Source organism: Chamaea fasciata, unplaced genomic scaffold (assembly GCF_029207755.1).
Source record: "Chamaea fasciata isolate MVZ Bird 193981 ecotype frontalis unplaced genomic scaffold, bChaFas1.0.hap1 SCAF_9, whole genome shotgun sequence".
NCBI lineage: Eukaryota > Metazoa > Chordata > Aves > Passeriformes > Sylviidae > Chamaea > Chamaea fasciata.
The window spans coordinates 2,157,991-2,174,426 of NW_027094094.1; the positions used below are offsets into that span (position 1 = coordinate 2,157,991).

Sequence of the window (16,436 nt, forward strand, 5' to 3'; positions counted from 1 at the left end):
CTTTTTATATATTTCTTGTCAATTAAATGACTTTGAAATCTATTTCATAGGCTTTGGCGGGCCTTTTATTTCGTTCCGATTTTATTATTATCATCATCATCATCATCATCATCATCATCATCATCATCATTGTTATATTATTATTATTATTATTATTATTATTATTATTATTATTATTATTATTATTATTATTATTCTACAGTAGCTGTGTGCTACTAGACAATCTCTAATTAAGATGTAAACCACACCAAAATCAGGATTCTATCTGGTATCTAATTGGGTATCATTGCTAATTAACAGGCATAAAAAAAATCCTTCCTGGGGGTCCTGAAAGATGTATCCAAAGCAAACAATTCACAGCAGAGAAACTCTTTGAAATTGAATTTATTGCAGTCTCTGCCAGCCCACATGTGATCAAACAGCACAAATAAATAAATACACCTGCACTGTGGCAATAATTGTATTTTCTGGCCTGATTTACAGCAGTGTCACAGCCTTTGTGATGTGTCCCTGCAAACACAGCAATATTTAGAGGAAAACACAAATTATAACAAAGGTTTTCAATCTGGCTCCAAGAGCAGCAGTGCTCTCTGAAACAGCATCTGTACAAATATTTGCCAAGGTTGATTTACAGGGTGGAAAAAGAAAAAAAACAACAACAGAAAAGGGCATTTTCTTCAAGGTTTAAATTAGCTGGTAGGTTAATTTGGGAACATTTAATTTAGACAAATACACCTGAATACACCATGAAGTAAAATTGTCAACTTAAAAATGAGGAGAGAAATAAAATCAGTGCTTGGATCTCCTTGATAAAGTATTTAAAAATCAGCATTTTAATTTATCACATGAAGGTCCTCACATAGAGTTATTTATTCAAGTCTGAACAGGTGGTTTGGAAGCACTGAATGAAGCTGAGTTTCTCACAGATTTGTAATATCAGTGATTTTTACTTTTAAGAGCACAAATTCTGGTTAAAGCTTTCCCTAAATTAAGGTTTTTATAAGGTATTAAAAATATAAATATTCAGGCTGTTCACACCATGTAAAGCCAAGTCCAGAGAGGAGAAGTCATATGATTAACCCTGAAAATGAAAAGCTTTGCAACAAATTTCTCTCTTAAAATCCCAGTTTGTTACACTGACACATCATTGCACCCAGGATTTTGTATTCATGCACAGAACCCGACTTTGACAAAGGATTTTATGTGGGAGGAATCTGCATAAATTTAGGAACAAATGGGATGTTGCCAAATTTTATCTATCCACAGTTAACAAACACTTTGAAATAATTAATTTACCTTAAATGGTGAAAGAATATAAACTACGAAGGGAAAAACTTTTTAATATGATGGACACACCAATATTTTTAATTCAGATCTGTATTCAAGGAATCCAAATTAATGTGGAAAAGGAGCTTTCCAACTGTTCTTCAATGCCAGGGAAGATGACTGGGAAGCAGAAGACACAAAGGCCCAGTGAAATACGCCAGGTTTAAAACGCAAATTACAACTTTGCAGTGTGTTCTGGGTCTGTGTAACAGACTTGCCAATTCCAAAAGATTACAAAACCACCCTGAGGATGATGGAATCCAACTCCTGGCCCCAAAAATCCCACCCTGCGCCCGATCTGGGAATCAAATCCTTACTCCAGGAAATTTTACTATCTGCAGATCACTTTTAATCCCAAAGGTGACCATAAAAGGGATTTTGCATCTCCCAGCCAGTTCTTCTGCACAGCTGAGTTAGAAATTTGTACATTTTATTGGGACTGGGGCGAGATTCCCCCGGATTCAGCAAATTACCAAATTCTAGAGTACAGAATTTCCATGCATGTTCACAAACAAGGGAGGAGAGCAGTTCCATGGGCTTCTTCCTTGGAAACAGCTTCTCCTCGATCCATAGGCTGAATCATGAATCATAAAATCATAGAATGGTTTGGGCTGAAGGGACCTGAAAACTCATCGTGTTCCACCTCTCACTGTCCCAGGCTGCTCCAAGCCCCAATGTCCAACCTGGACACTGCCAGGGATCCAGGGGCAGCCAAGCTTCTCTGGGAATTCCATCCCAGCCCCTCCTCAGGAACAATTCCTGCCCAATATCCCCTCCAACCCTGCCCTCTGGCACTATAGAAATCCCAACTAGAAAATACTGTGCTCAATAATTCCTCCTCAAGCTCTTCCCACTTGGGAGAGTTTTCCTTGCCTTTTGTCCACCCAAGTGGTGAGATGTCCCAGCTTGGATCTTTTGGGATAGTTGGAGTTCAGGAAAATTCAGGAAAACGATGGAGCAGTTTCTCATGAAATGGAAACAGGTGAAAGGAGGAAAGGATTCTTTGAGCAAAGAACTTCCTTGGCAAGGTGTCAACTCGATTAACAACTGAGTAATTCCCCTCCTCTGTGCAAAGCAGCACAGAAAATGCATAGAAGTCATTAGAAGGAAGCTCTCACCACGAGATCTAAATTACATCCTAATCCTTTAATTCCTCAGATGAAGAACACTCCCCAGGAAGTTCAGTGGCCCGGAAAATTCTCAATTCAACAATTTCTGCATCAGGCAAAACAGAGCTTGACGTTTGTGCAGAGCAAACACCTCTTTGGTCTGCCTTAGTTTATACTGTTTAAATATCCCATAAAAATAAATATATTTCATGGACAGTTAACAAAGTGTGGTTTTTTTCTAAAAGTTGAGTTTCTATAAACAGAAACCAGATAAAGAACCAGAAGGTCTCCATGGTATCTTTTTGTAATGCTTAAAAGTAGGAAAAAACCAACTGCATCACCCATACAGTATAGAAATAGCCATGTTTGCTGTGTGATCAACAATTACAATTATCAATATTTATTTAAATTAACCAATAATTAATTAGTAACTTATAAGTATTTGAGATTCTTCTGTTTCCTGAGACCCACACCAAGGCACCTGCCCGTCCTCACACACAGTTACCTTTCCAGTGGTCTCATAAAAGTACATGACCCAATCACACAAAATATTCTATCAACTCCTCTGGAATAATTAAAAAAAATAACAGGTTTCACATGCAATGGCAAATTAGAATCAGAGGCTTGTTAAGTTTGGAAAAGATCATCAAATCCAACCATCAGCAGTTCACCACTAACCCGTGTCCTCAATGCCACATCCACACATTTTTTGAACACTTGCAAGGATGGGGATTCCACCACTGCCCCAGGCATTTTCCAAACGCTTTCAAATCCTTTCCACGAAGAAATTTGAATTTCCAAACCTCCCTTGGCACAATTTGAGGCCATTTCCCCTCCACCCTTCAAATATCAGAGCAGTGCCCAGGAAGGACATGAGGAAAAGTTCTTCCCAACAACTGTGGGAGGAAAAAAAAATCCTAAAATTACCCACCCTGAAGAGGCATCTCCCAAAAGGGAGGTTTGGGATGGACGAGGGAAAAGAGAGAAGGGGTCAAACAGAAATCAGGCTTCATTAAATCCTATTTGATTTGACATTAGGTTGTAACCCCTGAGCAGTTACTCCTGCTTTACACAAACCTCTCCCCGCCCTGTTACAACAGCGGGGCCTTCTTGGTTAATTTCAGCAAGATGTCCAATGCAAAGCTCGTCAAAATGAATTAAGAAATTGCTGCTAATTAGAGTGAACATTCAATTCATGATTGGTGACACATCTGGAAGTTTAGATCCTATTTTTATCTTGGTATGACACCACGGTTTAAAACAGGATTGTTTTACTATATTTACTTAATTTTACTGTATTTATTTCATCAGATCTTCGTTATCCAGACAGTTTGGTCAGACCTGGATTCCAACTTCTTCCATGAGTTTCTGCACCCTTTATACGCACAACATTCAGTCCCAAAATAAATCAGAATTTTACTCCCAAACAGCTGCAGATAAGCACTGAAAAATTACTTATCTAGATAATGGATTTCAACTCTTTCAGAATGCTTAATTCAAATGAACACACTACATGGGAATGAAATTAAAAGATTTAAAGGATATAATGCAGGTGGAGAATAAAAAGGAAGCTTTTGTTCTTGCATCAGAATGTATTAGATCTTGCAATTTGCATATACAAATAATTCAGCCACATTCACCGGCATTAAAAACACAGCAAGATCAAATTAGAAACGTAAGAAAAGAAAATAATAAGAGCTGAAACTGTATCATACATACATACATATATATATATATATATATATATAAAATAAAGATTTGACAAATTAAATACATTTTGGTTATACAGAAAAGTTCCAGTAACTTTACAGGAAAAATGGGGACGAGGGAAACGCAAACATTTCCAAAGACTGAACACGGGGGTGGTCAGGCTCATTTGAAAAGTTTAAAAAATACATAAAAATAGCCTAAAAAACACAGCTAATTACAGTATGCATTCTTCATTAAGGCCCAAGTCAGCCAAGCACTTTTAAGGGGTTGCTTTGGGAACAGGGAATCCACGGCATTTCCATGGATTGCGGGATGAGGATGTTGGGAAGTGAACGCTTCGATGCTGAGCTGAGCTGGGACCTTCTGAACACATGAACAGTTCCAAGTCACACAGTGACCAAAACCACAGACAGATCAGAAGGACACTTCCAATCCAACTATTTGGCCTTTTTAAAGGAATTCCATGCAACGGACGGAGATTCAAAGGAAAATTCCAACCCACCAAGACACTCCCCAGAGCTCCAGCCACTGAGCACACCCAAGGTCTGCCAAGGGAGCTCTTCAAATTCCACCAAAAACTCTGATGGAGCTGCAGTTGTCAACCCTGAATTATATTTCAGGCATTTCTCTTTCCTCCTCGACATCTCAATCTGGTTATCGACTAAAACCCAAGTACCCACTGAGGATTTGGTGTTCCAGCTGAACTCCATCCCACTCCTGGTTGTGAGGAGACCTTTAGTGAACTCCATGGGCAGCTGGAGTTGTGCTGCAGCCCCTGGGGGGCTGCGGGACGCCCACACCCCATCACTGCTGCACTCAGATTGACCTCATGGACAACCCAACCCGAGGTTTTACCTCAGGGACCTCAGAATCTGCCCAACACAATTATTATTGTTCAGATGCTGGCTAAATGGTCAGAAAGATCCTGACATCAGGATCGTAACACGGGAATTCCTTCATTTTCCAACCTTTCCGAGTCTCCCTGCACTGAGACTGACTTGAGGAGACAACCCCCGCTTTTACCACAGGGACCCAGAAATCTGCCCAACAGACAAGTTATTATTACTATCATTATTATTTTTATTATTATTATTCAAATGGCCCCAAATGGTTGGAAAGATCCTGACATCAGGATGAGAAAATGGGAATTCCTTTGCATTATTTTCCAACCTTTCAGAGTCTCCCTGCATTGAGACTGACCTCATGAGACAACTCAACTCCACTTTTTACCTCAAGGACCCACAAATCTGCCCAACAGACAAATTATTATTATTATTATTATTATTATTATTATTATTATTATTATTATTATTATTATTATTATTCAAATGCTGGCGAAATGGTTGGAAAGATCCTAAAATCAGGATCAGAAAATGGGGGAATTCCTTTGCATTATTCTCCAACCTCTTGGAGTCTCCTTGCATTGAGACTGACTAAATGGACAACTCACCCCAAGTTTTTACCTCAAGGACCCAAAAATCAAACAGATTATTATTCAGATGTGGGCTAAATGGTCAGAAAGATCCTGACATCAGGATGAGAAAATGGGAATTCTTTTGCATTACTCTCCAACCTCTGGGAGTATCCCTGTGCTATAAATCAGACTGAATCCCCATTGTATCATTTCCAGGCTGAATTTATTCTGGCTCTTCTGATTTGGATGGAATTTCAGGAACATGCTCCATTTTCACTACCCAAACCTGTGGCTCGAGGGTTTCTTCTCACAGAGACTCACCAGCGAGGTTTAGTCTTTAAACAATCTCAGTTTTTCAAGTGCAGAATTCACTGTACAAATAAATACAGGAAGACAAGAACAGCCAATGGCGCTGTGGGAATTGGGTGCTCAGGAATTCCCACCCCAAACCTTTTTCCAGCCAGGATGGAATGGAAGGAGACCTGGGAACACCTTCCTGGCCCTTTGCATTGCTCCAAGGTGCAGTGAGATTATACTGGAATGGGATAAAATAGTGCAAGAACAGCAGAGAGAAGCTCAGTTGAAGCTGCTTGTTTTAAATAAGGCTTTGATGTTGCGTGGCCAAAGCCCGGCTGGACGAGACAGAACTGTTGCATATTCGTTGTGTAATTAATTACAGATTCACCCCTTTGTGCTCATTAAGTCAGAGATGCTTTTGGAAGAGTGGGGAAGATAAACTTGGTAATTAATTATTCGACATCCGGGTGCCCTGTGATTTGCGGGATTTTCCAGCCCCTGGTCAGGGCTGTAATAAAATCTTTTATATTGTCTGTAACCAATTCTATTCTCAGCAGTACTTTCAGTAAAAATATATCTCTGTACACAACCCCAAAGCCCTTCTGGAAAGTCCTTTTTTGATAACAGTTCTGGGAGGGTAAGAACCTGGAGGAACTTTTGCTACAATACACAATGTTTCTGGCATTAAACTGTTCATAAAATGGTTTTTCCAATTTTTAACTCTTCATTATGCTGCTGAGTCAAATCAAGGAATAAGAGTTCATCTCTTACTTCAAAGAAGTGGGAAATTATGCAGGTGTTAATAGAGAAGAGAAGCTTTTAATTCCATTTCTGGCCTTTCTATTCAAGTAGACAAGTTCAGGTGCTGCAAAATATAATTTTCAAATATGCAAAATATGCTAAAAATCACATTATGGCCTTTCTAAGTCAATTTAAACAATATTTGGGAAAAAAACTCCCCAAATTATCAGTGCTTTGAAATTTCTGTTAATTCAAAAATTCAAATCTGCATTTCTACTGATTTTATCCTACGGACAGTAAGACTCAAAATCCAACAAAAGCTGGAGGCTCTTTAAAACAGCCTGGAAGAAGAAATACCTATTTTCCTGGTGAACAAAACATGTTTAAACATGTGAACCAAAATTCAGGTTTTTTAGGATGAACCGTAAATCACCTGCCAAAAAATTCAAGAGTTGGGGGATAACATTGTTGATAAATATTTACGGGCGGCAAAATTCAAAGAAAAAAAACAACCCAAGAATTAATTTTTTTGTTATTTAGAATAAAGATTTCTATCCCATCTTACAGTGCTATACAGTATAGGAACATTATACTTTGCTTTAGAAGATATTTATATTTAAGAAACAACTTTATACAGCAAATGCAACTTTTAGAGCCAGCACAACGTTGTATTTACAGTGCAGTCAACAATCCAAGTGACACGGAATAAATTAACATAATATACAACTATTTATACAGACAAATTAAAAAATAAGGCAGAATTCTCATTTGAAATTAGCATAATCTGAAAAGATGTCGATGAAATCTTGTACCACTCTGTAGCAGAATTCATACTGTTCCTGGAAAACAAGGAAAAGAGATCAAAATGTGGTTTTGGTAACGCTTAAGAAAATCGGAATTCTGCAAATCCCAGTGACAAATTCAACATGTCCTAACTGGGAACAGTAGCTGAGGAGTGCTCTGTTCTGATTTTTGTTTATTATTTTAAATAGAAGCAATGGTTTCTCTTTCTTTGGTCAGACACAGGCTGATGGTTGCTCTTTGGTTCAAATGATTTCTTGAGCTTTTTCAGAGATGGTTCTTAAACTGAATCAGTTCTTAGGCCTGGCTTTTGATTTAAACCCAGCTGCTCACAGCAGAAACTCCTGAGCACTGCCCAGGGATAATCAGGGAATCATAAAATCCCAGGATAGTTGGGTTGGAAAGGACCTTAAATCCCACCCAGGCATGGGCAGGGATACCTTTCACTGTCCCAGGCTGCTCCAAGCCTCAGTGTCCAACCTGGCCTTGGGGACTTCCAGAGATCCAGGGGCAGCCACAGCTGCTCTGGGAATTCCATCCCAGCCCCTGTTCACCCTCCCAGGGAACAATTCCTGCCCAATCTCCCATCCAGCCCTGCCCTCTGGCAGTGGGCAGCAATCCAGCCCTGTGTCTCAGCCTGACCATGGATAATCCAATTCCATTTCTTCATCCCCTTTCTCCCTATCCATGGGATGGAAGAACCATCTCCCTGGAAAAAGGGTTGGAGGCAATTGTTTCTAAATGGGTTTCAGATTGCTGAATGGAAGCTGCTATGGAAATCAAAAGTATTTTCATATATTTTCAAGTTAAGGAAAGTCTCAAAAAACTTTTTTGTGCTTACTCACTGGGGAAAAGCATCTGGACTAAGCTTCAAATAGTCGTGGATGACTTGAAGGAAAACTTGTAAGATTTTAAACAAGTCAGAGACATTTCCAAGGATTTCCACATCCCTGAGAGTGTCCAAGGCCAGGTTGGACCCTGGGACAGTGGGAGGTGTCCCTGCCCATGGCAGGGGTGGAAATGGGATGAACTTTAAGGTCCCTTCCAACCCAAACCATTCCATGACTCCAATTTATGCCCAAACATTTTAAGGTAAGAAAGAACAACTGATAAATAGCTTGAAAACCATTTACTTAATACACTTTATCACCTGCAACACTCAAAGGATGTTTAGTTTAACTGTCTCAAGTTCCTAAAAGACAGAGAACATTAAACTAAGCTGTATTTTTAGACATGCTCTAAAAACCCCTGTAAAACCCTGATCATGCCTTGTACACACACATCCACCACGCATCACTTATGCCAACCTGCCCAAAACCCCTTTATCCTCCTCTCCCAAGAATATCTACACCCTTCCAGAGCCCTGGGAAATCCCATACCAGTGTTTGCACCATGTGTGGCCTCTGCAGCCTCAAGCTCTTCACAGCTTGGAACACGTCCAGGAGCCCCTCGGCCTTGACCCGCTCCAGGATGTTGCTCAGGGCTATGAAGGTTCCCGTTCTCCCCGCTCCAGCACTGCAATGAAAACACTTTTCTTTGGCATGAACTGGCATGAAAATGGGCACGGAGGGATGACAGGGGCACAGAAGTGATGCCTTAAGCTTTAGCTTTCATATTTGCAGATTCTGCGGTGCCCAGGGGTGCAGCTCTGAGCTCACAGTCAGTGTCACTCAGCTCTGCACACAGCAGGGACACAAAACAAATCCTTCTCCTGCTGCACACCAAGGACAACTCTCAGCCCAACAGCACAAACAAGGGTGGGCTGGAGGGAGGGACAAGAAGGATGGGGCCTCCCAGCCTGGAGCTGAAATTGGACTATTAAACCCGTTTTGTGTGACATTTGACCCTGTCCTGCCCAAGGTGGATCCTGGAGGCCTTTCAATAAACACCTACTTTTTTCTCCAGCTCTGTCCAGTGTCTGTGTCAGCTCAGCCTTCCCAAGGCATGAGAAGAGCCAGGCTGAGGTGCAGAGGGGGCTCACCTGCAGTGCACAGTGATGGGGTGGTTCCCTGTCTGCTGCTGCTGCTTCTGCACCGCCGCAATGAGGTCGATCATGCCCTTCCCTTCGGCTGGAATCCCGATCTCCGGCCACCCGTGGAAGTGGAACTGCCTGACTAGCCTGCTCTGCTTCTCCTGGTTGCTCTGCCAGCAGGAAAACACCATCAGCCACTTGTTACTCCCAGGGGGGAACACAATTCCTGACTGCAACATCTGCAGCAGCAATTCTGCGCTGCTGCAGGGGAGTGTTTGCAACCTGCTCCGTAACGTATTAAAGGACCTTGGTGGTCTTATTTCCAGTAATATTCCATGATTCTATCCTGGCAGGTCTGTTTCTATATCCCTCACCCACTGATAATCTCCCCCTATAATTTTCCTTTGGTTTGCACAGCTGTTTCCTCTGGGAAGGATTTAGGATACACTGGAAGTGTCCAAGGCCAGGTTGGAAAAAACCTGGGATAGTGGGAGGTGTCCCTGCCCATGGCAGGAGGTGGAATGAGATGAGCTTTAAGGTCCCTTCCAACCCAAACCAGTTTGGGATTCTGGGAAAAAATCTTGAATCAAATTTCCTTTGACACCTATGTGGGAGATGGCAGAAAAATCGAGGAATAGCAGCAACAACAAAAGAGTTTAAAAAACCCCAAAACCCACCCCCCCCCCACTTTGCATCCACCTGTTTCACTGATCAAAATGATTTCCTATAAATTTCCTCTCAATGCCAGCTTTCGATTAACATTTAAGTTTATATAGAAATCCCAGAATTTAAGATACGTAACCAGATTTGCAAATACCTTCTGATGGAAGGAAAAAAACCCAACAAAAACCCGCTGGAATTCTCAAGAATTACCTGATTATACGTAACCAGGAAGTCCCTCACACTGATGGCATCCATCAGGCTGTCACTCTTGATTTCCACCGTGATGTCTCCGTGAGTCACAGAGCCCTCTGACGGCCAGTACTGGCAGCATTTTTCCTGCAGAATACAGAGAATTGCAAACATCCCTTGATTTTTATTTTTTTCTCCCACTTAACTACATTGTCCTGAATCTCTGGTGTAAGAAGTGACATCCAGCGTAATAAGTGTGTTCTAAACGCTAAGAATACAGTGATAAGATGTTTCTTGAGTAGAAACTATCACGATGAAAAGGGCTCAGGAGGCCCAGATGGCAAATACTGCTTGAAAACAGAGTAGAGTAATAAATGGAATTCCTGAAAGCAAGGCAATGATGTTAAAAAACCTCCCAAAACCACCAAGAAAAAGCTTTTCACAACACCCTTGTTGAACCCAGAATTTTCAAGCTCCAGCACAGGACTCTTTCATTAATTAATGGCATTAACTCTCATATTTAAATCAAATAATGAATTAATCCTCGTATTTAAATCAAACTAGGACAGGCTCAGAATGAGCAACAGGAGCTTTTAATGGGACAAATGGGATAAAAGTTTACACAAAAGTTTGTTCCCAAATCCCAAAACTCTGTCCCATGTCAGGCATCCCTTGGTGCCAACTGAAAGCTTTCAAATATCACAACACTCCCCAGGTTTTTTTGTGCTTCCTGACAATTCCAGAAAAAGCAGCAACGCTGCCCCACACCAAAGAGTAAAGCAAATTCTCATTTTAGGAAAAACCAAAAAAAAATCTCGGATTGCTGGAATTTTTAGGCCAAAAAAATCGTTCCTGCAGCAGCGATGCTCGCGGTTTGCGGGCGGGAAGGGGAAGGTGGGGCTGCGGGGTGGGCACGTACCTGCTCCCTCTCCTGCACCTCGGTGAGCATCACGATGGTGTGGCACTTCCACTCCCACACCATCCTCCAGAAATCCTCCACCGTGTGAGGCAGGGGGCCCTGGGTGGCAATGAAATAATCCTTCTGCCGATACCCCTGCGGGAAGAGAGCGGGAGCACTCAGGGGACAGGGACATCCTGGCTTCACTGGCGGCTCCTCGCCCAGGGAACTGCCTCAAGTTGTACCAGGGAAGGTTGAGGTTGGGTATTAGGGGAAATTTCCCCACAGAAAGTGTTGTTACTGCCCAGGGCAGTGGTGAAGTCCCAGTCCCTGGAGGGATTTAAAATCCATGTGGAGGTGGCACTTGGGGACACGGGGCAGTGGTGGCCTTGGCAGTGCTGCAGGAGGATTGGACTCAATGATCTGAGAGAGCTCTTCCAACCTCAGTGATTCCGTGATTCTAAAATCTCCTCCAAAATTCACCATCCTCAGGTGAATTTTCCCGGTCATGGCTGAGGGGGACGAGATTCTGCAGGACCAGATTTCACAAGATGATTTTCACAAGAGCAGCTCCCAGCTTTTCTCTAGAAGTAACTTCTCCCTCAAGTTTTGAGGTCCAGTTTTATTTCACAGAATCCATGAGGTTGGAAAAGACCTCTGAGATCATCGAGTCCTACATGTGACCCAACACCAAAGGCCACATCCAGCCTTTATTTCCATGCAGATGTGATCTGTACAGAATTCACAACCCTCAGTCACTAACGTGGTTTTACTGCTTAAGGACGTGATTAATTCTCATATTTCAACAAAAACGAGACACAACCCTGTGTTACTCAGCTTCCAACAGGAAGTTGGGAAGAAAGCTTGGAATTCATCCAGCTCTGCCCGAGTAAAGCCTGGCTTTGCCAAACACTGACACAGATTTTCCCTGTGCTCAACACTGACTTTTCTGTTTCTCAGCAAAGCAAATATTTGCACCTGTTAACCTGACCCAGAGAATGGAATCGCTGGCTGTCGGGTTGTGCAGCTGATTTGTGTGGTTGGAATTTAATAAAAGGTTTGGTTTATAAATCTAACAACAAGGTTTAAATTGCACGACCATTTAAACTGAATTTAAAAGCAGCAGGGTAAGAAATGCATTTGGAAACTCCCATAAACAAAGCTCATGTTCTTTGCAAGCCAAGCTGATTGTCCCTCTTTAAAAAGACCCATCAGCACCAGCAAAATCTCTGATTTGAAAAGGAAATGCATGAAAATGTTGTATACTTACATCTATGAAGGAAGCATTGATGTAGTCTGTGTACTCCTGCCCTCTTTTCATGGACAGAATCACTCTGTTAAAATCATCTGGAGGAAAAAAAAAGTCTGGGCTTAGTTTGGAGTCTGGAAAAAAAAAAAAAGTCTGGTCTGAATTTTGAGTCCAGTCTTAGTTTTGCCCACTGGAAGGACAAACCCCACCAAATCTTTTCTCTGAAATGTTCATTTCCAGGTGCAAACATCACAGTGCTGCTCAGATGGTGCAAGGAATCCCACAAAAAAGGGGTGGCTTGAAGGGTGAAACTGCTGAGTTACTTAATTCAAAATCCCTGATTGTAACAGATTTTAGGATGATTTAGTAAACCCCAAATCACTGAATTTTTTAGAGATGTCAGTTTGTAAGGGGAGCTGTGTTCTGAGCTGAGCTGGATCACAGACCCAGTGAGTGCTCCCAGCCAGGGATTTATGGCACTTTTTCTGGAGATGAGAAGCTGGGCTCTTACAGGGAATGATCTGGATGACTCTTGCTTTCTTCATGTTGGCTGGAAGGTTGCCAGTTCTCATGTTCTCCTTCATGATCCTGACGTTGGTCAGCTTCTGCAGAAACCACACAGGAGGGTGAGCAGCCAGGGCAGGAGTGGGGGCACCCCGCACACCCTGCACCCCCAGGAATCTGCAGTGACTTCACTGGCTGAAAATCACAGGGAGCCCAAAGCCACTCCACTGTCCTGGCTACAAAAAATGAACTCACAGAATCCCAGAGTGGTTTGGGTTGGAAGGGACATTAAATCCCACCCAGTGGCACCCCAGCCATGGCAGGGACACCTCCCACTGTCCCAGGCTGCTCCAAAACCCAATGTCCAACCTGGCCCTGGGCACTGCCAGGGATCCAGGGGCAGCCACAGCTTCTCTGGGAATTCCAGTCCAGCTCCTCCCCACCCTCCCAGACAAAAATTCCTTCCCAGTATCCCATCCAATCTTCCTTCCCTCAATACTGTTGATTTTTGATCTTGTTGCTCTATCAACAAACTTATTTTTACATATTTTTCTTTACCCAGTTCCCAAATTCTGGTTAAATTAACCCTTTAGTTTATTATTATCATCACCAAATTCGTTTTTACATAATTTTCTTTACCCCGTTCCCAATTCCTGGTTAAATTAATCCTTTAAAGCAAAGAGAGGACTCCAGTTAATGCCCAGATGTCAATTAATACTTTAAAGCTACGTAGAAAATAAATATTTTACCATAAGGAAAACCATAAAAAAATTCTAACTATTCCCTCAGGGAACTAAAGTCATTTTAACAATGATCACACACAGCCAGTGTGGTTCTCTTTATCTGGGGTTTCTCCACTGATAAGAAATGGGGTTTCTTGGGGGTTTTTTTTGAGGTTTTTCTCCTGACAATCTGGACATTGAGGACCAGCCCTGTGAACTCCCTGCAGTTCTCCCTGCAGTCAGTCACCTCAGAGTTAATCCCACAGGGATGCAGATTAGGAGCACTTAATCCAGTTTCCTTTTCCAGCATTATCTGATCTGACAACCTGCATTAGGACCCAGAGAATCACTCCACTTTTCTTTTATAAACAAACAAAAAACGTTCAGGGAAAGGCCACGGAATGACACAGCTCAGAATGAGGGAATTAGATCAGAATCTGACTTTAGGGAACTGGATATTCAGCAAGGCCCCATTCACAACAACCACAAAACAAAAGAACAACTTCTTTTTCATGCACCTCTAAGGTTACACTTTTATCCTCTTGGTTTGCATCTTGGTTATCCTCTGGGAAATATTTCCAGACTTACTTTAAATTCCTCTTCCAGCCCTATTTTGACCAGGTTTGGGGCTGCGCTGTGGGAAGTCTGGAGGTGTTTTTCCAGGGATGACACATCCAGCTCCGTGTCACCGTAGAGGTAGTACTCGAGTAAGGCTTGGTAAATGAAGGAATATTGCATCTGCAAGGGACAGAGAGGAAGATGAAGGGAGGGAAATAAAGAATTCTGGGATTATTTGAAATTCACAGAATGGTTTGGCTTGGAAGGACCTTAAAGTCCACCCAGTGCCACCCCTGCCATGGGCAGGGACACCTCCCACTGTCCCAGGCTGTTCCAACCTGGCCTTGGGCACTGCCAGGGATCCAGAGGCAGCCACAGCTTCACTGGGAATTCCATCCCAGCTCCTCCCCACCCTCCCAGGGAGGAATTCCTGCCCAATATCCTATGGAGTCCTGCCCTCCGGCAGTTCAAAACCACTGCTCCTTGTCTTGTCACTGTTTGCTGACCATCTCCTAATTATGAAAGTAATGATAATAATTAGAAATTATTAGGCTAAACTAGAGTTTTCCTGTTTTGCTCACATTTCCACTCATATTCTCTGACATTCCACTCCTGTGTGTGAGGCAAAACCAGGAAATGACTCCTAAAAATTCCGTGTTTTACGGTGGTCTTCTCCCCCACCCCACAGCCTTCACTGGCCTTTGTGCATTTCTGAATTAGAGAATCCCAGAATGGTTTGGGTTGGAAGGGACCTTCAAACTCATCCTGTTCCACCCCCTGCCACGGGGTGGAAAATATAATCCCAGGTTGCTCCAAGCAACTTGGATCTTCTTCCAGTTGTCCAACATCACAGGACACACTGGGCCGCACAACGGAGCAGGAATACAGCAGAATTTCCTTCTGTGCCCAGGAAAAGTTGGGATTTGGGGTGATTTAGGGGCACTCACATCAGTCTGGACCATCTGGGGCCGCTGGTTGCGGATCCTGGAGACGAACTCGAACACGTCCACCTTCTGCTCGGCGTGCATCATGTCGATGATGGCGTCGATGACGATGAAGGTGCCCGTGCGCCCCACGCCGGCACTTGGGAGGGAACAAACACACAGAGATCCCCCTGGAACCACCCAAACCTGCAGGAATTGCTGCTGCAGCACTGAGCCTCGGGCTCAGACTGCACTGAAAGACTCGCTGGGAAACCTTAAATCTCACGGAATCGTGGAATTGTTGAGGCTGGAAAAGCTGTCGCAGGATCCTTGAGTCCAACAGTTCACCCCATGTCCCCAAGTGCCACATCCACAGGGCTTTTAAATCCCTCCAGGGATGGGGTTCCACCCCTGTGGCCTGTCCCAATGTCACCCTTTCGGCAAGGAAATACTTCCCAATATTCAATCTAAACCTCCTCCCTTTTCATTTTAAGAAGGACAGCAAAAAATGAGGGGTGTTTTTAGCATAAAACCCCAGCTCTTCCCAGCTGATGCCATCAGAATTATATTTAAAAAGACATTTGAAAAAAACAATCTCCTTGACTATCTCTAATAATTCAGGTTAAGACAAAATTTTAATTAGTCTTTTAGTGATTTTTAGCTCCGCATCTCCCAACTTTGCCATCCCAAAACACTTCTGGGGTTTCATATCCTTAAAAGCCACGAGAGGGAGCACGACCGCTAGAAATGACAAAATTCCAGCGTCTCTCAGCTCTTCCTTCCAGAGGAAAAGGGCATGGCATCCTGTACTAGTCATGAGTGGCCCTCCTTTGGCCTCTGGGCAGTCTGCTTGGTTGCAATGGCCACAAACACCCCCAGGAACACGATAAAAACGTCTCCCCTCACAGGCTCAAAAATACAAAGAAATTCTCAGTAAAGCAACGTTAGGTTTTCAATAACACCAGAAAAGAAAAAAGGATTCTATTTGTAGTACAATCATTTCATTTCCACACACACTTTACCAGCAGGGAAAGCAAAGCCCAGGAGCCCCAGTATTCCAGAGGTGTGGAGGGATGATGGAGATTCCCTTCCCTCTCCCATCCATCCATGCTGGTCCTCTGGCACTACAGGGAATCCCCCTCATGCCCTAATGTCTTAATTCCCACTTTCAAGGGATTGTTCTCCTCCTGCCAGCCCTGGAAGCCACCTCTGAGCATGGATGTCCCCTCCCCAGTTCTCACTGCTCATTCCTGGGAGGTTTCAGCCCAGCTCAGCTTCCCTTTCCAGCCACGATCCCTTTTTACACATCCCTGTTCCCTCCCACAGTTCCCTGATCAGAGCAGCTCTGGATTCCATCCCT

The 16,436-nt window shown here is 43.0% G+C and overlaps 1 protein-coding gene across 5 annotated transcripts in view; it reads right to left on the bottom strand.

Annotated features, from left to right (window-relative positions):
- Nucleotides 1-4,007: 4,007 nt before the first annotated feature.
- Nucleotides 4,008-16,436, bottom strand: part of PTPRE (protein tyrosine phosphatase receptor type E) — a 91,049-nt gene continuing 78,620 nt past the window's right edge. For all 5 annotated transcript variants that reach the window (XM_066190717.1, XM_066190719.1, XM_066190718.1 and 2 more), the window contains 9 exons: nucleotides 15,101-15,236; nucleotides 14,184-14,333; nucleotides 12,881-12,974; nucleotides 12,391-12,467; nucleotides 11,142-11,276; nucleotides 10,244-10,369; nucleotides 9,380-9,540; nucleotides 8,778-8,913; nucleotides 4,008-7,436 (listed from right to left, as the gene is read on the bottom strand). In XM_066190717.1, coding sequence (XP_066046814.1) covers nucleotides 7,362-7,436; nucleotides 8,778-8,913; nucleotides 9,380-9,540; nucleotides 10,244-10,369; nucleotides 11,142-11,276; nucleotides 12,391-12,467; nucleotides 12,881-12,974; nucleotides 14,184-14,333; nucleotides 15,101-15,236 — 1,090 coding nt within the window. In that variant the 3' untranslated portion in view covers nucleotides 4,008-7,361. The remainder of the gene's footprint in view (nucleotides 7,437-8,777; nucleotides 8,914-9,379; nucleotides 9,541-10,243; nucleotides 10,370-11,141; nucleotides 11,277-12,390; nucleotides 12,468-12,880; nucleotides 12,975-14,183; nucleotides 14,334-15,100; nucleotides 15,237-16,436) is intronic.